Source organism: Ptiloglossa arizonensis, chromosome 6 (genome assembly GCF_051014685.1).
Source record: "Ptiloglossa arizonensis isolate GNS036 chromosome 6, iyPtiAriz1_principal, whole genome shotgun sequence".
NCBI lineage: Eukaryota > Metazoa > Arthropoda > Insecta > Hymenoptera > Colletidae > Ptiloglossa > Ptiloglossa arizonensis.
This window is the reverse complement of record NC_135053.1, coordinates 22,292,488-22,315,855: the sequence shown is the minus strand read 5'-3', so window position 1 is coordinate 22,315,855 and position 23,368 is coordinate 22,292,488. Positions and strand designations below refer to the sequence as shown.

Below are 23,368 nucleotides of genomic sequence, written 5' to 3'. Positions count from 1 at the left end.
TCTGTTTCCCTCCGGAAAGGTCGCGTCTCGAACAGAAGCGGAAACTGACTGGTAAGCATCGTCTAATCGCGTTTCGACGATCGTTGAGCGCGCGGGGAACACGAAACCGGGGACATCGAAACTCGTTCGTACACGTGTGCGGAGAATATTAAGGAAAACGATTTTCCAGTTCACCTTTGCGCGAAAGAATTTACCAGAATTACAATTACAACTTGTACATGGATAATATTCACAGCGATGAGAAAAGTATTTCGTCCTCGGTGATCCATTCCACGTGATCAGCAATGGATTGTTTTCATTGGGAGTATTCGAAAGATCGAAGCGGGAAATTCAAATAATTCACGAAACTCCGCGAGAGCGGTTCTTCGACGCGAAAATCGATTTTCGTTGACGAAGCGGTAAAGTGTACGCGTATACACGACGTGGTTTGTAAATAGGCCGCTGTTGGTTCTTCGGTTATAATCCGTCGGTTCTTTCCTGGGAAGCGTCCAAAATGGTTCGTTACTGGTATCTCGCGTCCCCCTTTCTCTCGTTTCGAGGAAAATTGCCCGCGTGGACGAATCAGCGTTCGCGAGAGGATCGAAGGAATTTCGCGCGACGTCGCGAAACGATCGTAAATCTGACCATTGAAGGTTCGCGAACTTCGTACGTCGATCGTTCGATCTCGAGACTCGTTGAGAAGCGTTTCTCGTCGATCGATGAACGATTTTTCTCGTCGATCGACGAACAATTTTTCTCGACGATCGACGAACGATCTTTCTCGTCCATCGACGAACGATCTTTCTCATCAGTCGACGAACGATCTTTCTCATCGATCGACGAACGATCTTTCTCGTCGATCGACGAACAATTTTTCTCGACGATCGATGAACGATCCTTCTCGTCGATCGATGAACAATTTTTCTCGACGATCGACGAACGATCTTTCTCGTCGATCGACGAACAATTTTTCTCGACGATCGACGAACGATCCTTCTCGTCCATCGACGAACGATCCTTCTCGTCGATCGACGAACGATCTTCCTCGTCAATCGACGAACGATCTTCCTTGTCAATCGACGAACGATCTTTCTCATCGGTCGACGAACGATCTTTCTCGTCGATTGTCGAACGATCTTTCTCGTCCATCAACGAACGATCCTTTTCGTCGATCAACGAACGATCTTCCTCGTCAATCGACAAAGGATCTTTCTTGTCAATCGACAAACGATCTTTCTTGCCCATCGACGAACGATCTTCCTCGTCAATCGACAAAGGATCTTTCTTGTCAATCGACGAACGATCTTCCTCGTCGATCGACGAACGATCTTCCTCATCGATCGACAAACGATCTTTCGTCGATCGGTTTCGCGAGAAGTTCTAGAACGGTGAACGCGGACTCGCGGAGATTGTTCCTCGCGAATGAAATTTCGTAAACATCGTTTCTCGCGGTCTCCCCGTACATCGCGAGATCTTAGGGCAGACGAGTCTCGTTGATCGGATTCGCGTGGGCGGCCCTCCTCGACTCTGTTTCCCGGTGAGTTCGCCTCGCAAGCCGATTACGAGCCCCGGGAAAGAGCCCTCCCCGCGATACCAATTACCTGGGGGAGTTTATCGCGAAGCACGCTAAAGCGGGCGCGAGCACCGGGAACATTTTCGCCCGATTCTCCGGCCCCCACCGGGGGCGGTTTCTATACAAAGGAGAAAGCAGGCAGCGCCGGTCGGGAAAGGGGTGAAAAAAAAGAAAGGGAAAAGAAGAAGAAAAAAGAAGAAAAAAAAAAAAAACACGGCGGATAAGAAACAGACGTTTCCTTTGTTTACCGAGGAACGCTTTGTTCTTGCCCGCGGCAGGGAGCACGAGAGGGTGGCGTTGTTTAATTTTTAGCAAGCAAACTTGCTCTCTCGGTTGACGCGCGGTTTGCGACCACGGAGCACGGGGGTTGCGCTCCTTGAATGCCGCGATTCACGGCGATGGGTCTTTGTACGGGCTAGATTGGAAGCAATTTGCTTTGGCTTTCCGTTTCCGCCAACTGGCCAATCCTGCGCGGTAATTAAATCGCGCGACTTATTAACGAAGACGACTCGATGACGCGAATTCGGGACGGGGGATTAGTCTTCCTCGGCGGTCGAATTTCGCGTTGAGTGGAAACGATGGACGACACGTTCATTTTTGTATTTCAATGGAATGTATAAAATTTGATTGAAAAAGTCCAGCAGATAACTCGTTTGTCGAGTAACGAGGTTCGATAAGCTGAGATTATTTCTCTACCTCGTACACGGTGTCGAGATACACGGAAAACTTCCAAGTTCCAATTTTACTTTTCGAATTTCAGTGGCAATGTTCCAACTATCGTTCAACAATCTCTGAGAAATGTAAAAAGCTAACGATTAGTTTTTATCTACGAGGCGATACGAACGAGACAGGAAACATTACTACGGAGAAGTCGGAGTTACAATGGCATCGGTGTTGTTGTCACGGTCAGTCGGTTTTCCCGCGTATTTTTATCGATACTCGCGCCAACGTCGAGTTCGACGACACGAGGCATCGTGATTTCGAAACACGAAAAAAGCAGAACGAATGGGATCGTCTTTTCGACGATTCTGTACTTTTGGGGTACGAACGGTATATTTGAGATTCTCGGTGCAATTGCAAAACCGGAAACGTGGAATCGCTGACCCGTCATCGTTTCACGGTTAAAGGGAACCCACGGATAAGCGAGACACGTAGCAGAGGCTCGATAAGAATTCTCGGGCGTACTGCTGACGCAGGTTTATCAGCTTTCGCTAACGGGATCGAACCTCGAACATCGAGACTCGCGTTCAACCCTCCGCAACCCGACGCGTTCCTTCTCCGCACGATCGTTATCGTTTTATAGTTTTTTTTTTTATCAGAACTTTGCGTCTCGGTTCGCGCATCGATCGACGAAATCGTCGAGCATCGTTCGGAACAATTTGTGTTTTCTCTCGTTATGAATGAAATTCGGTCGAGGAAGTCCTAATTGAATTAAATCGCAAAATTACAATATTTCTTCGATCTTTCGGCAAAGTGATTTCGAGTTACATTGGACGATCTGATCGATCGATTTCCTTCGTAGTATTCACAAACTCCTCGAACACGATTGAGGAGAATAGAATAATAAATAAAGAGGAAAGCTGCGTAGAAATTTCAGTCAGTCGCCGAAAAAATAAAATGATAAATAAAAAAGAAAGGAAACGATTTCCTTCGTACTGTTCTTGAACTCCTCAAACACGATTGAAAAGAATAGAATAATAAATAAAGAGGAAAGCTGCGTAGAAAATTCGACCAGTCGCCGAAAAAATAAAATGATAAATAAAAAAGAAACGAAACGATTTCCTTTGTACTATTTTCAAACTCCTCGAACACGATTGAAAAGCATGAAATAATAAATAAAGAGGAAAGTTGCGTAGAAAATTCAGTCAGTCGCCGAAAAAAAATAAAATAATAATTAAAAAAGAAAGGAAACGATTTCCTTCGTACTATTTTCAAACTCCTCGAACATAATTGAAAAGCATGAAATAATAAATAAAGAGGAAAGTTGCGTAGAAAATTCGATTTGTCGCCGAAAAAATAAAATAATAAAAAAAATAATAAATAAAAAAGAAAGGGAACGATTTCCTTCGTACTATTTTCAAACTTCTCGAACAGGATTGAAAAGAATAGAATAACAAAGAGGAAAGCTGCGTAGAAAATTCGATTAGTCGCCGAAAACAAATAAAATAATAATTAAAAAAGAAAAGTAAGTGAAAAATTCGGCCGGTCGCGAGAACTATGCTCGCGATTAATTTCGCGCGGCTCGAAACGCGCTCGTCGGAAACAAAGAATGTACCGAGAGTCGAAAAGTTCGTGGAAGCCGAGTAGATTGGTCCATTAACGAACACCCTGTTCGAAGAATCGGGCGTGTGCACCGGTCGTCAGGGCACGTTCGAGGCTTTGCAGCCACGAGCGATCGGAGTAACGGGAAAAAAGATTCAGCGACGAGAAGTCCGCGAAATCAACGCTGTCGTCGTCTTCGTCGTCGTCGTGTCGTCGTCGAAACGCTTAAAAGTTTCTTCGGTGACCGTTTCCCGCGGCGACAAGATTAAAGTACAAAGTGTAACGTATTGCTCCGAAAGTACCGGGACTTTCCAGGGGGACGGGTACGGGGCTGGAGCAGGGGGGCTAATTTTCGCTCCGGGTTCATCGCGCGGCCGGATTTGCTCCCAGAAACGGTTCTCCTCGGCTTGGAAAAAACCTCGAGCGTGGCCAATCGGGCGATTCGACGCGGTCGCGAGAGGATCGTCGATCAAAGAACCCTCCTTCTCTTTTCAAATCGACTCGAGAATGAGAGAGAACGAAAAACAGAGAGAGAGAGAGAGCGATGTGCTTCCAAGCTCGACGATCCCTCCTCCGACCACTCTTCCCTCTGATTCGCGGTTTAGGTACAGTTGCGCGCCGGTTTTCTTCTAACCCTCGCGATTAAGTCGCGGCGAAATTGGCAGCGGCTGTGCCGAGGTGTCGACCGATACGCGTCGTTTAAGTTCAGATTCCATGTTCGACCGATTTCACCGAAACTTGTCGCGCACAGTTCGAAACTCCGCTTCTCCATTGCTTGGACGTCGCGCGTGCACTTGACCCTCGAGCGTCCTCGATTATCCGTCCCTGGATCGCCGCGTCATCGCGCGGATACCATTAGGGTCCCCGAGCTGGGAATAACGTTCGCGGTGACGAGTGGATCGCGCGTGAAATCGCGAAATTGTGAAATCGCGCAAGGGAGGGCGGAAAGAAATCTTAGCAGGGGGCGCTCGTTACTAATTCTTCGCGTCCCTTTGCGCACCGAGTGTTTCGTCGCAGCGTTCAATGCCCAAATTCGTAAGTTTCTCGCGATCCTTCGTGAGGAAAATATTGGAACGTCTCCTGAATCTCGACACTCAAGCTCGTCCATTTTCGTGGAAGTTAAAAGTGAAGGGTTAATCGTTGAGAAATGTTCGAAATGGCGTCCGAAGGGACATTCCACGCTCGCTTTGCCGCAAAAGAAACAATCGAAAGCTCGTCGAACGTAACTCACTTCCAGAGGAGAACTCCTCGCACGGAAGACTGGTCGAGTTCGTATCGGTTTCGATTTGCGCGAGGATCTTCGAGGGAGCGGGGCCGGTCCCTGGCGTCGACGAGCCGGGCGAGGCATTTCGGGAATTTTGCCAATTAAAATCGAAAGACGAGAGAGGGTGCCCGCTCGAGGTGGGGGAGAGGAGACTGCAAGGGTGCAGCGGCGATCGAGGCGGCCCCCAGGCCCTCTCGACGTAAACGGTACTCGGAGGAATGTCCTTGGGCGCGGCAGTTTCGCTAATTGAAATCGATTGCTGCTGCTCTGCTGCTGCTTCTGCTTCTGCTTCTGCTACTGGCCCCCCGTCTGCCCGGGGGAGCAACGTTTTTCCCGTGACGGCCACGTTTTCCCCGCCACCGACCAAGGAAAACCGCCTCCTCGCAATTACCGACCTGCTCGCTCCGCTGCTTTCCGGATATTCCCATTTTCCGCGGAGAGTGCTCAGCCCTTGCCGCGCGCCACGTCCGATCCACGCTGTCCCGGATCGACCATCTTACCCGTATCCGGTTCCCTCTTTTTCCTACCTGTACCTACGATTCTCCCCTGTCCTCTCGTGTACGCGCGAGTAGACGTCTGCCGCGACCACGCCGCTCGTAGACGATACCACCGAGCCGACTCGTCCCCGAGACGACGTTCGATTAAGCCCCGATTTAAATAGCCACCGGCGGCTGCTGTGTTTTCTTCGAGAGCTGATCTTTTTCACGATTCGGGGATTCGAGCGCCATCGCGATTTGGACACGTTTGAGAGTACGGTGAGTGAAAAGGAGAACTTTGAATCGGGAAACGGGAAGGGAGCACGGAAGGGATGTGGTAAATTTTTTTTCAAGCACTGACCCACTTGCTTCTCCGACGTGAATCCTTTTAGAATCGCGAGGTCTTCGTGGCGAGTAGACATATATATGATATATCGCAAAACACGATCGAACTTCGGTAGCAGATTGACTCTTCCGTGTAACTTTTCCCCGAAATTTCCTAACCCGATATCGCGATACAATTAGGCATCGAACATCCTGGACGATCGACCCCACCCGTGGAATTACGAAATTATTAAATAGGTTCAACACCCGTGAATCGTTTCGTCGACCCTTACCCTCGTCTCGCGCGAATCCACATTTCGCGAAACATCGAAGCTAAGGTAGAAACGTCGTAACGAATACGGTGATCAGCCGTGGCGCCGAATGCGGTTAATAAGTCCGAACAGCTCGTTAAAGGTGTCCTTTACGGGTAGTAGCCGGCTAATTAGGTGGCCGTAGGACGATGTAATTATAAACGAACTTTAACGAGAATTTAAGTGGGCAGTGCCCGCGTCATCTTCGTGCAATATTCCGTACCGAGCGAGCAAATTGGGCAATTTGCTCGCTAACTAGTCGCGTCCTGTTCTAGGTGTCCTCGAACGAGGAGCCATCAACGTGAGACGTTCTTCGCGAGGTACCTTTGTCGCTTAAATACTCCTTTAATCCGCGTGCTCGTCACGGAGGTCCGAACGAGCCGAATCTCGGGCTCGATCACGAGCCGACGACCGAATTCGAGCTTCGTGAAACGAATTTAACGAGTTTCTACGTGACAGTCGCGCCGGGACGCGTCTCGCGGCTCACGCTCGCTTCGAGATCGCGTGAACCGCGTGGCAATTACGTCCCCGAGCGAAGGGGTGGCATCCACGAACGCTTTACCGCTTTATCCCGCGATCTTAGCTGCGACGGGAACGGGGGATGGGTTTCGAGCGTGGTTGACGCCCGAACTTCGGAGCAACTGGTGTCCAATGACGGGACGAAAAGGCAAGGACCTCTTGAATGCACTTACATTCTGAACCTTACATATGCTCACCTTCTCGAGCAACCCATCGTCGCGGTAAGCTCTCTCTGGCTCCCGCTTCCTGTACACCGATAGCGACGCGACGACGTTCGTGTGCCTGACAAATAGACGAACGCTCGCGCGTGTCTACTCCGCGTGCGCGCACGTGCGCGTTACTCCGTGTACGCGGAACCTAGAAGGAGAAAGAGCACCCCGATGGAACGGAAGCGAGACCAAGAGAGAGAGAGAGAGAGAGAGAGAGAGAGAGAGAGAGAGGTGGTTAATCCGCACATGTGTGATGACAATCGTGAACCACCTGTTGAACGCCACCGATACCCAAGGCACACTCTACCTGCCGCCCGCCACAAAAGGTAGCCCCGAATTTCGATCGGACGCGATCCTATACTTCGTCGAGCACCCTCGATCCTTGCCTCGAAACCTCCCTACCCGACACCTATCGAGATCGATCGATTTCTCCGGTCCGTCGCGTGAACGAGGCCAGATTCGATCGAGATTCTACCGTGGAACGGTGTGTCGTAGTATGTCACAGTACGTACACAGTACGTCCACAGTATGTCCACAGTATGTCCACAGTATGTGCACAGTATGTCCACAGTATGTCCACAGTATGTTCAGAGTATGTTGTGGACAGTATGAGTAAAAAGACGTAATAAGACGAGACAGTTGGAAAGTTGCACTAAGACGAAAGACCAGTAATAGACATAAAGCGACAAAGACGATAAAGACGCGTGCCAAGGGCATCGAGACGAGAAGCTTAGTCTTATACGCGGTCGATCTACCTTTAAAGGTAATTAGGGGTGGAGGAAAAGTGAAATTAATTGCCAACACCACGTCCAATACTAATAACACTGTAACTTATAGTATACTTAAATATAAATTGATACACCGCACGAGTACAATTATTTGGAGGCTCGTACGAGGATCAACAACTTTGCACGCTCGTCTGTGATCGAAGAAACAAGTGGCTTGGGTATCGATCGAATTTGTTTCGAAAGCCGAGTGTCGAGAGTTTCTTCCATCTCAAGAATATAATATATTCTTCCTCGTTCGATGTTATTCATTTATAACGCGTACGATCTTGGTGTAATAAGAGGTATCGTTGTTAAGAAATATCACCAAATTGAAATTACCGCCAAACTCGTGTAGATATTTTTTGAAATTACTTCGCGCGAAGTTGCAATAGACATCGAGGTAAATAATGCGAACTTGGAAGGTGAGAAATAGGTTCGAACCTTTACCTTACCCCAAGAATAGAATATTTCCATCTTGCGTCACCTTTGCCTTAGCGTTATTCTTCCTCGTTCGATGTTACTGATTCATAACGCGTACGATATTGGCGTAATAAGAGGTATCGTTGTTAAGAAATATCACCAAATTGAAATTACTGCCAAACTCGTGTAGATATATTCTGAGATAAATAATGCGAACTTGCAATGTGAGAAACAGGTTCGAACCTTCACCTACCGGAATCTAAATTGTTAACGATCTTCGAGAAGCGCGACGCAAAACCGTGAGAATCTCCCTCGATCGTTGATCGTCCATTTTCAAAGTTCCATCGAGGCGAAGGGTGTCTTCGATTCGAAAATCGAGAGAGTTTTACGTTCTTGGAGCAGTCGCGAAGCTCGGAACGCTAGGTCCGCATTGTCGTCGAGGAATATTCATCGATGCGCGTAACGATCCACATCCTTCCATTGTACGGGCGCGATCGGTTCGCATTGTACGGAACGGTTTTAGAATATCGAGAAATTAATAATTGGACACGCGCGGCCGTACGCGGAACTCGAATCGTTCGACGCACGAGGTGTTGTAACGTCACGTGGAACGATGTAAATGAATAGCTCTGACGTACGAGTACACGCGGCTTCGAGACCCGAGAACCCGTGTCCGATTTATTCGAAAGCGTAATTGGACGAAACTGACTTCGTCGGCGTGTCGTTCGACGAAAACCGACATTCCGAGCGATCCGCGTACACGAACGGGGACAGCTCGAGCCGAAAGAGAAACTCGAAACTTCGAAATTCGTATTCGTTGACTCCAATTCGCGAAAACCGCCACGACGAAGGTCCACGCGCGATCCAAGAACGTGGAATTAATTTCCACGTAAATCGTCCGGTCCCCGAACACTCGTGGCGGTATTAAAAACCAATTGCGTTCGGATTGAAACGGGGACCACTGGCGAAACGGAGCGAGGACTCGAGATTTACGATCCGATCTCGCGCGAGACAAGACGCTACTGGCAATTTCGGCGCGATAAGTCACGCGCGGATCGTGAAAACGTACGTCGACACGCGACGCATAAATCTAACAGGTATTCCCTATTTGGAATAATTTCAATGTCGTTAACGCGGCGAAAATTCAAGGTCGAACCAATGGTAATCGACCTTCGCGAGCTTCCGCGGAGATAAGGTTAACTCGCGAGTCTAGATACTAGACTGCTCGAGAAGTTTTCTCGTTCGATGAGAAATCGCGATATTAGCTTCCTCGTTTTATTTTTCGAAAAACGGTACTATCGTTTCGCGATCGTGCGCGAAGTTTCGCGTAGATGCGTCGACTCGTTCGTATATTCACAGTTGTTCAAAGCTGAAGCGTCACAATATTTTTTTCGACAGTGGAGAAACCGACGAAACTTAACGAACAACCTAATATATGTTTGGGAGAGCGGTAGGTATGTCGTAATCTTGTTCGAAATACGACGAAAGATCCCACCACGAATTGGAATTTTCCATTTCCAATTTCTCGACGACTTTCATCCCTGACGACATCCCCTTACTTCGTACACAAAGCTCGAAGTTAGTAAAATCGTCACGGTTACACTTCCGACAGCTACGTTCGAACCATTTTGTTGTACGTCCGAACTATTGCTATAGTTGTTCGATAAATCATGGTACCGCGGTTAACGAGTTTTCTTCGCGAGCGTACCTCAGTCTTGGGCGTGACTACGGTTGCATCGATCTGTACGGTTCGATCAGTCGAACTCGTTATCGCAAGACCTTAAAAACGGTGGTCCATGTTAATGCAAAATTTCAACGTAGAGTAGTATTTAATTTTGCATGATTTTCTAAAGAGAACGTGTACACTTTTTTCGACTTCTCACGGGACATTTAAATCCAACTACCAGGGTTCCTACGAGGAATTTAAATCGAATCGTAGGGGTTAGTATAGGACACTTGAATACATGGTGTCACGCGGTGTCGTCGACGCGGGTTTACTTGATCGAAACAACGCTCGATAAAAGCAACATCGAAGATGTGAACGTCAGCGCGAAATATAATAAGCGTATCGTTGTTTCGAGCACGGTGCAACGTCGACGTTGCGTTGTTGGCCCGTGAACGGGTTAATACCAACGGGGACCTAACTCACGTGACTATGAAAAATTGGAAAAATTTCGTCGCGTGACGGGGACGAGTGGACGAACGCCTAACTCGTCCTTCGTGCGCGATTTCCTGACGGCCACCGCGAAAATCACGATTAAAATGTTGAATTTTCCGGCGCATGCATATACATGAGACACGTAACAGCTCGGTTTGAATTTCACGGAAAATTGACGCACGCACGCGGTTAAACAAACGGCACGCCGGTTGAACGAGGAGTACGCCAGGGGGTCGTGGAAATTTTCGAGAGCCCGTGTGACAGACTGTCGCTGACAGTGCAGACCAGATACGCGTGTCGCCTCGTTCCTCGAACGAAGACAAAAACACGTGCCCGGTGTCGCGTTCGACGATTTAAATAGCGAATAAAATAAGAGAGAGAGAGAGAGAGAGAGAGAGAAAGAGAAAAAATAGAAAAAAATCGCCGATGTTTCACGGATCACCGATAATAATTTCGAACGGACAATAATCGCGGAACTGCGCGCATAGTTCCCTCGTGAAACGCAGAGGTTTTAATTACGCGCGGTAGTCTCGTTAATTATTCCGCGGAGAATAGTTCGAATAAGTTGAACCTCGTATTATCGGTCACACGTGTGCATTTTTCATCGGGTTTCCGAGGTCGTTAAATATGTAGCCTTCTCCGCCACGTGTTAGCGATTATTATTAAAGTTTCCCAACGATCGACCACTCGTAAAGAATAACTTTTTCAGCTGTAAATCTTCGATGCGCTATCAACGTTACTTGTCAAACGGGAACGATTATTTCTGCGTTATTTACAATCCAATTTCGCGCAACGCTACAATGTTTCTTTCCGAAACTTACCGAGTTTCGGATATCGTTTCGCACGCGATTCATCGAGCGTTGTATTACATCTAAGCAGAAAATCTAGTAAATATAATACTCGCGGATCTTTGAACCACATTGGGTAAAAGTATTCCTAAATATCCGATCGAAAGCATCGAATTCGAAGAATTGAAAATTTTCGGTGTACTGTTTAAAACGGGTCGATTAAATCGATACGCGACAAAATATTAGAAATTTTCAACGGTTCTAAATTTCTCAACGAATATATTCAAAAGTCTCTCCGTTTCATCGAAGTGTCGATTCGCTAGATACGCGACAAAAGATTCCAAATTTTCAACGGTTCTAAATTTCCCAACGAATATATTCCAAAGTCTCTCCGTTTCATCGAAGCGTCGATTCGATAGATACGCGACAAAAGATTCCAAATTTTCAACGGTTCTAATTTCCCAACGAATACGTTCCAAAGTCTCTCCGTTTCATCGAAGCGTCGATTCGCTAGATACGCGACAAAAGATTCCAAACTTTCAACGGTTCTAAATTTCTCAACGAATATATTCCAAAGTCTCTCCGTTTCATCGAAGCGTCGATTGGCTACGTTTCGGAGCGTTCCGCGTGCTCCGATCGCGTACGCGTGGATTCGCTCGGGCAAAGTCGCGCGAAAACCGGTCGTCGTATGATTAGAGCCGCGCTTATCGACGCGGGTCGATATCTCGGGGCTATTATAATATCGTGGCCAGGTGACAAGGGACCAAAAAAAAAAAAAAAGAAAAAAAAAGAAAGAAACGCCGCGCGACAGCGGCCGGTCGTCCTCGCGTATCAACGGCCTCGTATCTCTGCACATATGCTCGTGTGCACGCGCAGGTTGCATCACGGTCGTTGCGAAGCACGCGCGACAACGCGCCGCGTTATCAGCGGCTTCCCACGGCGCGTATGCGCACGATCCGTTATCAAACGCACGCCGCGGCCTGGCGCCTTTTATGTCGGGAGCATGAAACGGCACATTTTCGCGCGTCGAAGACGACGTACACACCGACGACAGCTGACGAAGCATACGCGACCGCGTAAATAACCGCGATTGTTATCGTTGGCAACGCCACCGGCGTCCCCGTCGTCGTTCCCTCGCGCGTTACCGCGAGATGCGTGTCACGGGGAGAGAGAGAGAGAGAGAGAGAGAGAGAGAGAGAGAGAGAGAGAGGGACAGAGAAATCGGTCCCGTGGCTCGAGGGGAATACGGTCGCGCATGGGGAACGGACGAGGAATCTTTCGCGAGCCTTACCAACACACGTCCAATTTATCGAGCTTTTCTTTCTACCTGGAATACATCCACGATCGATCCGCAACGAGCGTTCGGAGAATAATTTTTGGCGCGAATCTTCCGAATTTCGATCCGTGGAAATCAAAATACCAACTTGTACGAGAATCGATCTTTCCTTCTCCCTAGAATACATTTGACGTCGAGTCGTGGGTACACCTATGGGGAATCTATCTCGAATCTTTGCTTTCGGTGCATTTGTTCGACGCGTAGACTTATCCATCGAATCGCGTAATCTTCGTTTTTCGAAATAGAGGATATTGTTTCTTTCTCTCTTTGGAAAAATACATTTAGTTTCTAGCCATGGTTATCGTTTGTTCGACTTAAGAATTGCGCACCGAAATCTTCGTTTTTTCGAATGAAAGAATATTCTCCATTGTCTCGATCCACGAGAGTCTCGGAGCGATTGGTATCTTGCGAGAACTCGAGTATCGACTCGCGATGTTCGATTCGTTGTCCTAAGATGGCGGCCATTGAAACCGATGCGCGTAAATTGAATTCGAGACCGTCTTTCGCGACGCGAGCTCAACTTCTGCGAATATTGTAGACGAGGCAGTCGATCGCGACCGAAGCAGAAATTGCCAGCTCGTCCGAGCACGGTACGGGGTTAACGGCGTTGACGGCATAATAAAAAGCAAATCGGGAAAAATGAGTTACACGACACCGTACACAGGGGTGGCAGGTTGCTGAAAGTTGCGGTCACGCGAGCCGGAAGTTTCGGGGCGTAGTTCAACGTTCCGTTCGATCGGGGTAAATTACAGGTGTACGAGCTCGCGGCAAGTACGGGGCGAACGGGAACTTCGTGGAAAATATTCGTAAAATGCGAGAGAACGGGCATAGTAGGGGAACGTGTAACGAACGGTGCGTTCTCGGAACTCGATCGCCGACGAGGGTTCGATCGGCGCGTCTCCGCTCCGTTCCTCGCGCTTCAGGAGCCACTTCGTTTAACCCGCGGCGAGGAAAAAGAAATTCCGCGCACGATGACGCGCGTAAGCAACGATAATCTCCGGATAAGGCCAAGACTCGCGCCGTGGTACCGATACGGATGGTAATAATCCGTGTGGAATTCGAGAAATCGTTTTTACCGAGTCGCGTTATCGGCTCCGACGCCGATTAAACGCGACCGCGGCGCAGAACCGGGCGTTGCCTCCATCGCGACAAAAACAAAGCGAATTACGACGAAGTCGCAGCAACACCGTGAAACGAAGAGGGCTCCGCGTCGGGTGTCTCGGACGATCCAATGGAAAATTCGCCAGTCCGTCGACGGAAAGATCGAAAATAAGATAAACGAATCTCGCGAACGAAGGTTCGCGGGGACTGTACCGTGGTCGTTAAAATGCAAATACGTGGCCGCAACGGTTACCACGGTCTCCGCGAAAACGGTGGGAATGTTTCTCGAGTTCAACTTCAAAGAAGAAACGTATCGCGTGTCGGAGAGTCGCTCGATTTTTGCGCTACGATAATACATTTCTTCTACGAACGATCCACGCGAACTACCCGCTAAAAAGTTTCACCGCGCGCTCTTGGACACTCGGGTCCCCGGATTCATCTCTGCGCGCGTTACGACGGTGGACTATCCGGAAAAAGTATTCAATTTCGTCACGGGGAAACAACTCCGCGACACTTACCATCGACATCGAACCAACACCGTGGAAACTTTCCACAGAATCGACGAAACCACCGGTAAATTTCCCAGCGAGTCGTTCGACGCTGTTCGAACATTACCACCGGTGAAAAGTAGTGTGCGCAGGAAATGCTAATTCGGGGCATGGAAGCCAAAGGGCCGCGAGCAGGGTCCGCGCGAAGAATTTCTCAGGAACGAGGCGGATAGGTGTGTGCAGAGGCCGCGAGTACCGGCGCGCGCGAGTAGCGTAATCGGTCCCTTAAAGGGGCCCAAACGCAACGAGTCAATATTGGAGCAGCCTCGTTTGCCAAGCCGCTCTCTATCGGGCTGCTCCGTGTTTAATCGGATCGAGCGCGCCTTAATCGTCGACGGAACCCGCGCTTTCGTTGCCTTTCGTTTGTTTTTCGTTCGACCGTTGCACGAGACACGAAAACCAAGCATTCTGGACGCTCGGTGAGTCCCTTCGAGGAACTCTCGAACGTTTCTCTCGAATTACCACGAATTACTCCAGCCTTCTTCCGAGATCTCGAAAGTTCGTTTCTTTTTTTCGCCATTCGCGAGTCTTTCTTCTTCGAATTCTTTTCTTCCGGTTGGGAGAAATTTTTGATCTTTTCGCGTGAAAATCTGCACCGGTTATGGAATTATTACGGAAGGTTGTATATTGTAAATAACCATATTATGGAAGGTTATGGAAGAGAGACGAAAGAACCGATAATTACCATCGCACGAGGGCACTGCTCGCGCTTGGACCAATTCCCTCGAACAACACGCGCGCGAAATGTTTCTAAACATTCCCACCTCGGACGCGGTACGAAACGACGCTACGCGAAACGTACGATTTAGATGTTGCGCAAACAGAGAAAACATAAATTTTGATAAGGATCCCCGCGCTTCGAAGAGTCGACCGCGAAAAGAAAGATAAACGGAACGACGGGAAAGAGATGGAATTTCTTCAAAGAGAAACCGGATAGATAAGTCTCACGGCGTTGCGTTCGTTGTTCGGTTAGAGGACGAACTTCGAAATCGACGCGCATAAATTGCTCGGGATTCCTTCGCCCGGTATACGACGCGTCGAAGTTCGACGGTTAGGCGGCCGAAAAATTTCCAAAGTTTCGCGAATTCGTTTCTCGCAGAGGCGTCGCGAGAACGGAGATCGAACCACCGCGAAAACGACTAACGACTTTTGTCGCGAACCTGGTATAACGCGCGAGATGGAGGGACGGGGGGGAGTACAAAAAAAGTACCGTGCCCTCCTTTCGGCACGAAGGAACCACACACGCGCCCGCGCGAACGCATTACGCCAATGAAGTGGCAAAAGAAGCAAAAATCCGCGATAACGAATGCGGCGCAACGCGACGCGACGCAAACTGGTAAATCTTTTTCGCGCGCGGAATAATTCAAACTTTCCTTAATGGCCTCTCACGAAATGCCACGACCTTAATCACCGCCATATAATTGCGCGACCTCCGCTCAACGCAAACACCACGCTACCTACGAGTTGCGTTTCAAAAAGTACTCTTACCCCTGTCTTCTGCCTCGCCCCACCTTCCCCCTCCTTAGCACCGCTCCCGTCCCTTCTCCACCACCTCCTCCGCCACCTTCTACTCCACCTCCTCCTCGTCTCCGCCAGTCTCTATTCGTTAACCGTCGCGCTTCCTCTCAAACTTTTTTCATCCGTTTAATCCGACCAACCGTCTCGAGTGCTTTGTTGATCTCCGATCTCTCTCGTTCACAGTCGTGCTATCCGACTCGACGATAGTTCGAGCGATCGTTTCCGTGGAAATTTCTGACCCCTTCGATCGAGCCAAACGGTATCAAAATTATTAACGACGGAGCGAACAATCTCTTGGTTATGTATATATTTTTTTTCAGACCGTTGCGGTGAATAGAACCCAACGTACGAAATTCCAAATGAAGATTTACGGTTTACTCGCCTCGTGCTCTACGAGAATGTTAAGAAAGGTTATCGTTAACAAAAATCGGCGACCTTAAATTCTCATAGCCGGAAGATTTATTTATCTTAGAACCAGAATTAACCGAGATGTTCAGGTCTTTCCGTTTAAACGATCTACTCGGTATAAAAAACATAGATTCTTCTTTTTTCGCAACTTTCGAATACTCGGTTGCAATACGCAGGGTGTAAAAAAAAATACTCGATTCCGTTTAGAGAAACAACATTGGATAATTCTCCGTAGACGAAGAACGCTCGTTCATCGTATCCCTTTGAGACCCTTTTCGTCCCTTATCTGAAACCCTTTTCTCGCCCAAGTAACAATTTCAACGATATTTGCGCGGATCGATTAACCGGGGTATCGTTCGCGCGATCGAGCGACTGATTTTTCGCCGAGATCGCGGGAGAACGATCTCTCCACGGCGAAGGTAGGCGTATTTTATAAAAATAGCGGAATTGGGTGCACGGGAGGATGAAAATTCCGGAGAATATCGTGCGCGGGGAGGGAAGATTCCCCCCACCCCTCTGTCCCATGTTTGCGCATACGAAAGGATAGCGAAACCCCGAGAAGATTTTCCAAAGGCCTGGTAATCGACTCACGAGAACGACAGGGTTCGTTACACCTTCGCCGTACCATTCTCGACTATGAGGTTATGTTACGGACGAATACGAGTAGCGCTTTGTAGTTAATTATAAATCTATATCGTGCGTCGCAGAACGTCACGAGCGTGGCTCAGAGACGTGCACCGGTTTCTCGAAGTGTGCCACAACGGATAAGAAAACAATCGGTCGTTTCGTACACGGTAAACGCGAATCGGAACACGTTTCGTTTTACGAAATATACGGCCAACGATACGACAAACGATACGATAAACGATACACGACGAACGATAAAGATAGGTAACCAGCGACGTTACTTTCGTGTTTCCAGTTTGTTCGAGAAGCAGTTCTCGACGCGTCGATCCACGATCGCTCGGAATGTTGAAAAATATTTGACAAACAACCGGAGGAAAGTCACGGCGTACGAGAAACGTTACGATCGTCATCGCCTCGGACACCGCGAAGGAGATACGGTGCGCGACAACGTATCGCGACGACGTACGTTGAAGGTGATTGGCGACTGTTTGCGGAAGATCATCATCCGCGTGGATACTTACATACGCACGCGGTACGTACGCCGCGATCTGCGTAGTCGACGTGGGTGTATAAAACCTCGGTATTGTTTATTTGCGAACGCTCCGTCGCGATTAAGAGATCTCCTCGTCGACATTCAAGCATCCTCTCCGCGCGTCGTCGTAACAACTACCGGAAAGAAATCCTTCGATACGCACCGCGCGAGAGAAATTCGACGTTAGTTAGTCGGGAGAACGTTCGACTGGGTGAATATTCGTCGCGGGTGTTTCGAACTGTTCGAAATGAAAACCAGAAGCGAAAGAAACAGTAAGAAAAGAAAAAAGAGGAAAAGAAAATCCCTCGAGGAAAAGAATTCCAGGCCGCGAGTCCTTATCGCGCGTTCGGTAAAAGTATCTCGCGTTTCCTGATCCGTTGCAACGATAAACGAACATTTACCGAGCGGACTCGGTATCGGTCTAGCTGCCGATCAACACCAACGAGTATCCAACGCGATAATTGGCCGGCTATCGTTCAACGTTCGCTGAACTTCACCTTCGAGATCGTAACGCAACGAGGTTCCTTTTCGCGTGCTCGATCGTCTCGAGGATCGCAATTACCGGGAACGTATCGCCGTTGGATTTTAAATAACAAACACCCCGCGCGACCCTGCGTTTCTACGTTTTGCGTATATCGCGCCGGTAATGACGCGCTAATGACGCGCTAATGGCGCATCGACACGCCTACTATTTCTGCTTCGCGATAGCTCTACCACCCTTCGTGGCTTTCTTGCCTCTACCTTTCACCGCTCTCCTTTCTGTTTTTCTGGCCGAACGCGTCCCCGACTAATAGAATATCGTTACCGGGATATTTCCCGGAACGAAGGGATCTCTCGTCTCCCCGTACAGGGGATTCCTGGCACCGCAGACTCATCGATTTTCTTTTTTTCTTTTAGAATTTTTCTCGTAAATTTTCGAATCAATTTCGAAAGTTTCCAAAGCTTCGATTTTGATGGAAAACAACAGTCGCGTTGACCCTTCCCGTTTCGACGATACGGTGTTCGTTCGCATAAATGAGTTCGGAATGGAAACCATTAGCCGGGTCGTCATCGACTCGCCTAACCGTTTCTGCTTCGCGATAGCTCCACCACCCTACACGTGACTTCCTTGTATCCACCTTCCCACCGCTCTCTGTGTTTCTCCGGACGAATAAGTCGTCGACCGATAAAATATCGTTCCTAGATAATCGCTCGAAGGAGGGATGTTTGTTTCTCCTCTGTTGTTTCTCGAGATCGAAATTTGACCTACGATTTTTACTACTTATTTTTTACTGTATCTTTTCGGAAGACTCTCTTCTCTCTTTAAATTCGAGAACGCAAAATACGTTTACACACCTGGGTTCGTTCCTACGTTAACTCTCGAGCAAGAGATCTCTCCGATCTGCCGACAATACACCTAGAAAAGAAAGTCGAAAAACGCTGAGTAAACCTACGTGCGTTTCCCAATGAAGGTGAGCGTCGAGCAAACAGAGATTTCGTGTTCGATCTTGGCCGATCTCTCCATCGGTAGTTCGCGATGTCCAAGTTCGAAGACGTTGAATAGGTCTACCGTAGACACGTGGGTTCGTATCGAATCAAGGCCGCAACGTCTCTGCTCCCATGCAAATAAGTAAACGCGACATCCCCGTTCGTTGTACCCTCGACCGGTACTCCCCGTCCCTCCCAATTTTCCCAATTAACGAGGAACCATTAGACGCGTCGCCGTCGACTCGACTCGACTTCGTTCCCCACTCGGCCACGGTTCATCTATTATGTTCCTCCGGCTACTTCCTGTCCGCGTCCGTGGGCGAGTCGACACGATTTCGTCGAGCGATTAGCGTGACTCTGCGCGCCGGAGAACTGTTACCGGATCACCGGACGACGTAATTAAGGGCACACGATGGAAACACACAGCAGAACCTCCATTATCCGTACCAATAAAGGGAGGAGGCCACCGATTCGCGACAGATGCACGACCAACCGCGTCACCGCGCACTCAACGTTATCGATCCCTTTTTATTAGGGTCTCGGGGCGACTCTTGGGCTATTTTCGGATACGTTTAGAACGCGTTTTCCTCCTCGTTAAACGAATCGGTCGTTGCCACGAGCTCGACCATTCCGAAACACGAATACTCCCCTTCGCGAGAACGCTTCCGAACGGAACATTAGGGGGACAATGTGTTTAGACGTAATTACCAACGGGAGAAACTTTCCAAACTCTCTTCTCTTCGTTGTACTTTACAACGTAAATTACCAGAAGGTAATTATCTTGACGAGAGAACGGAAAATTATTTTACACCCTCGACTACTCGCGAACTGTACACACCCTCGTCGAAATAAAGTCTTCGAAGACCCAAACTTTCGAATACGTTCCAACGCAATTTCGAATGTTCTCGCGAGTGAGAATAATTTCGGAAAGTTTCCCGTGTACTTTCACCCTTGTGGTACTCGAGCACCCTTTCCCTTTTCGAAGATTCCGTACATTTCGGTTTTTCGATCAGTCTCGAACGCAATTTTTGTCCACGCCAAACGTTCGATGATTCCAAAAGAGCGTTGGTACTTTTTCGACGAAATATTTTCCGCTCGGTTAAAATGATTGGTGGTCCGACATGGTCGACGATATTTGGTATCTCCGTTTCGTGGAACCGTGAAACGGATTTTAATTTACAGAAACACCGAGCTCGGGTCACGGATACACATCTCGGGCTATCGTTTCCTCGCTTGGCCAAGATCCGTCCGGATAGCGGATTCATCCGCGGGATTCGAAGCTCACGGGACCCTGGACGAACGACTTTGAAAAAGCGTCGCTTCGCCGAGCCGCGGCGGGGAAACGTCCTGAATGAAACTACGAGTCTCACGGCGTCGCGACGCGACTTCTGCCCTCGTCTCTCCACGCGATAACCACGACCGATAACGAAGAGAATGCACTGACCGGATTTCTCGCCTCGCTGGAATTTCCGTTCCTTCGCGAGAACGGCCAGATTCACAGATACGTGTTTTCCTTTCGGGACGGTCTGCGCTTCCAACTCGTCCGTATTACGGTAAATATTGTTGCACGCGTTGCAAGAGATTCGTTACGCTCTAGCAATGTGCCAACGAGTGTGGCCAGCTGATGTCCACGAAAGAATCTAGGAGTCGAGATGGTCTTCGAATTTCAGATTGCGACCATGTGTCGTAGAACAGTTCTCGCGCTTGGAAATTTGAATTCGAAGATCCTGAAATTGTTCTAGCAATGTGCCAATGAGTATGGCCACCTGATGTCCACGAGAGAGTCGAGTCGGTCTTCGAATTTCAGAATGCGATCAAATTTCGTCGAACAGTTCTCGCACTTGGAAGTTTGAATTCGAAGATCCTGAAATCGGTCTAGCAATGTTCCAACGAGTATGGCCAGCTGATGTCCACGAAAGAATCTAGGAGTCGAATCAGTCTCCGAATTTCAGAGTGAGACCATGTTTCGTCGAACAGTTCTCGTATTTGGAAATTTGAATTCGAAGATCCTGAAATCGCTCTACCAATGTTCTAACGAGTGTGGCCAGCTGATGTCCACGAAAGAATCTAGGAGTCGAGTCGAGTCGAATTTCAAATTACAACCATGTTTCGTCCAACAGTTCTCGCGCTTGGAAATTTGAATTCGAAGATCCTGAAATGTACAATCATCGTTCCTTTCGCGCGTTCTGTGCGAGATAACGCGCAGTCGACGCGCTCGTACGGTAAAACGTTCAAATTTTACGGGCAATTGTAGCCCATTTATCGTAATTACAAATACTCGTGAACGAATTGCTTAAAGAGCCTTCGGGACCGTGGTGAAAATTTTATTTGCTTTTCGTTTAACGTGGTTATTTCCCCGTAACGATGCAAGAGGAAGGAACGAATTAACACAGGATACGTCGAGGGTTATTCCACGGTGAACGGGCGAGGTTCTCGAAATCGTTGTTTTACAACCGAATCTTGAAACACGTACGCGTGTTCGCACCGTGGTGTGAATTTTTCTACGGCGCTGCGATACTGCACGCTCGATCCGGGGGATCTGTAGTAAACAATCTACTCGTCATCGAGACGAGAAACACTTTTATCGTTGTTCCTGGAAGTGGAAAAAGAATCCATGTCATCGCATACATTATTCCATTCTACGAAACTATTATCGTAGAATCCATCATCGCCACGTCTGGGACGGTAACGGATAAAATTGTTGTTTTGCGAAAACTTGGAGCGTCGAGTAAAACGACTGCTTATTACGAAGAAAAATTCGTAAACACGGAACGAAGAAATAATAATTGAATCCGTACGAGATTCGTCGTAGTTGTCTTTCATTTCGATAAATATTTGCCCATTTTCGGATCACGAGATTTTCCCGTTAAAATTGTAACGGATCGGTGTTCGAAGAAAATCGAGGATGAGTGTTCATCCAGGCGGGTTCGTAGCGCGTGGAAATTTTCGCGAATTTTTCCGAGTAGACGCGCGTCTATCGTAAACTGGATACGAGCCGTTCGAAGGAATTCCGCGCCGCGACGCGTTTATTCTTGTTAAACCGGTGTGCGAAAATAGACCGGTCAGTAACAATGGAGAGACGTTAATTTGTGCGGTTAGCGAGCGTTGATTCGCTTTCGAGGATTTCCACGAAGACAATTAACTTCGACTCGTAGTTGGAAACAGTGGCGCCGTGTATAACCGTTTCCACGGAACGGAAGTGAATTCCACGAAATCTCCTCGACATTTGCATTTCTCGACGATCTCGAAACAATTACGAATTACGTAATCGGTCGAAATCGGTCGAGTATCGGGAGAATAGCGGGAATCGGTTACCCAGTTCGGTAAAAATGTTCAGGTTAGCCGTGTCGATTTCTATTCTCGGTACCTCGAAATAAACAAACGACGCGCGTACGCGTTCGCTCGTCGAGCGACTAAATGCGACGTAAGTCTAATAATAATTATTGCTCGCGCAACGACTCGTGTCGCCGCTTGGAAGTATCGCGTTCGTTCGTGTAAAAAAGAACGATCGAAGAAACGTGTCGTTAAATGATCAATGTTGCGTTTTTCTGCAATACTGTGTACGCTAGGGCGAAAAAGAAACAGGAAATAGAAGAAGAAGAAGAAGAAGGAAAAAAAAAGAAGAGAAGTAGGAATTACCTCGACGACTCTTCTAAATAACGAGACACGTGCTAACGAACCTAACCCCGATTCGACTATTTTTAAAGCGTCACCGGTACGCGCGCGCGCGCATGCGTCGTTTATTCGCGCGCGTTATTCCCTAAACGATTTCTATCGAAAACGCTCGACCAGCGTACCGAAAATCGCGTTCGATCGCGTTACGAAGGAAAAAAAAGAACAGCACGCGGCGAGATAAAGTAAACTACCCATTGAACCGCCTAATGCATATATGCAGCGATATCAGATGCATGCGCATAAAGAAGGAGTTATTTTATCGAGCGTGCTCGCTCGTTCGCTCGCTCGTTCGTGAGGACTTGGACGCAACGCGTGGCTTACATTAATCCGCGTGGCCGAATTGTTTCTCGAAATTCGTGCACGCCGTAAACGAGGAAAAATTGCGAGCACCGCTTATGAATATTCATCGGCTTTCGTCGACCGCGATGGACGGATGCGCGCGCGCACAAGGAAAACGAAAACTCGGTCACTTTTTGTAATTCACGGAAAAACGCCTCGCGGTTTATCGCATCCTTCGTTGTCGTTAAAAGCGCATGCACGTTGAATCGTACGCGTTACACGTTTCAAATAACCATTCTAAACGCACGGTAAACAATTTCGACCGTAACGTTGTTCCACGGTATTTTTACATATCGACCGAAAGCAACGTTCTCCTCGTTATTTATCACCGTTCGACGTAAATATTTACTCGGGGAAAGAATGCGACTTTCGAAGCCTCTTTCGTTATTTACAAACTCGTCGATTTGCGTAACTGTTCATAATAGCTGATCGAGTTACCGGTGTACCGATTACTCTACAAATATGCAACGATGTGTGTATTATTCCAAAAATTGTATCATATTGCGTCAATGGTATGAATATTATAATTGTAGCTTCTTTCTCGTTTACTTGCTTTCTTCTTCCCCAATAGGGAAATCGTAGTTTTTGTTCTCGGGGTCGATTTGAAGTTTTCTATCGTTTCGTGGAAAATCAACGAAAATTAAATTAGTCTTAGCACTTGTAACCGTGTGGTAGATTGTTTTTAGTTTCTAAGGTTCGTTCGATGTTTCGAGCTGAACTCTCAACTCGGTCGAAAACAACCGGACGCGAACGAATATTTGCCCGAG

At 48.1% G+C, this 23,368-nt stretch overlaps 1 protein-coding gene and 1 long non-coding RNA gene across 2 annotated transcripts; both read left to right on the top strand.

The window, feature by feature from the left end:
• On the top strand, positions 1 to 23,139 carry LOC143148510 (uncharacterized). Its single transcript, XR_012992496.1, has 2 exons — positions 1 to 51; positions 19,770 to 23,139. It is a non-coding gene; the product is annotated as an uncharacterized LOC143148510 (long non-coding RNA).
• Positions 1,180 to 8,050, top strand: LOC143148496 (uncharacterized). The gene is made up of 2 exons (XM_076314883.1): positions 1,180 to 7,680; positions 7,755 to 8,050. The coding sequence occupies exon 1, from the start codon at positions 7,171 to 7,173 to the stop codon at positions 7,531 to 7,533; it is 363 nt and encodes a 120-aa protein (XP_076170998.1). The 5' UTR covers positions 1,180 to 7,170; the 3' UTR covers positions 7,534 to 7,680; positions 7,755 to 8,050.
• Positions 23,140 to 23,368: the final 229 nt, after the last annotated feature.

Bases quoted from the DNA above. Each gene is read 5' to 3' on its own strand.
- LOC143148496 (XM_076314883.1), top strand. From the start codon at position 7,171: ATGACAATCGTGAACCACCTGTTGAACGCCACCGATACCCAAGGCACA.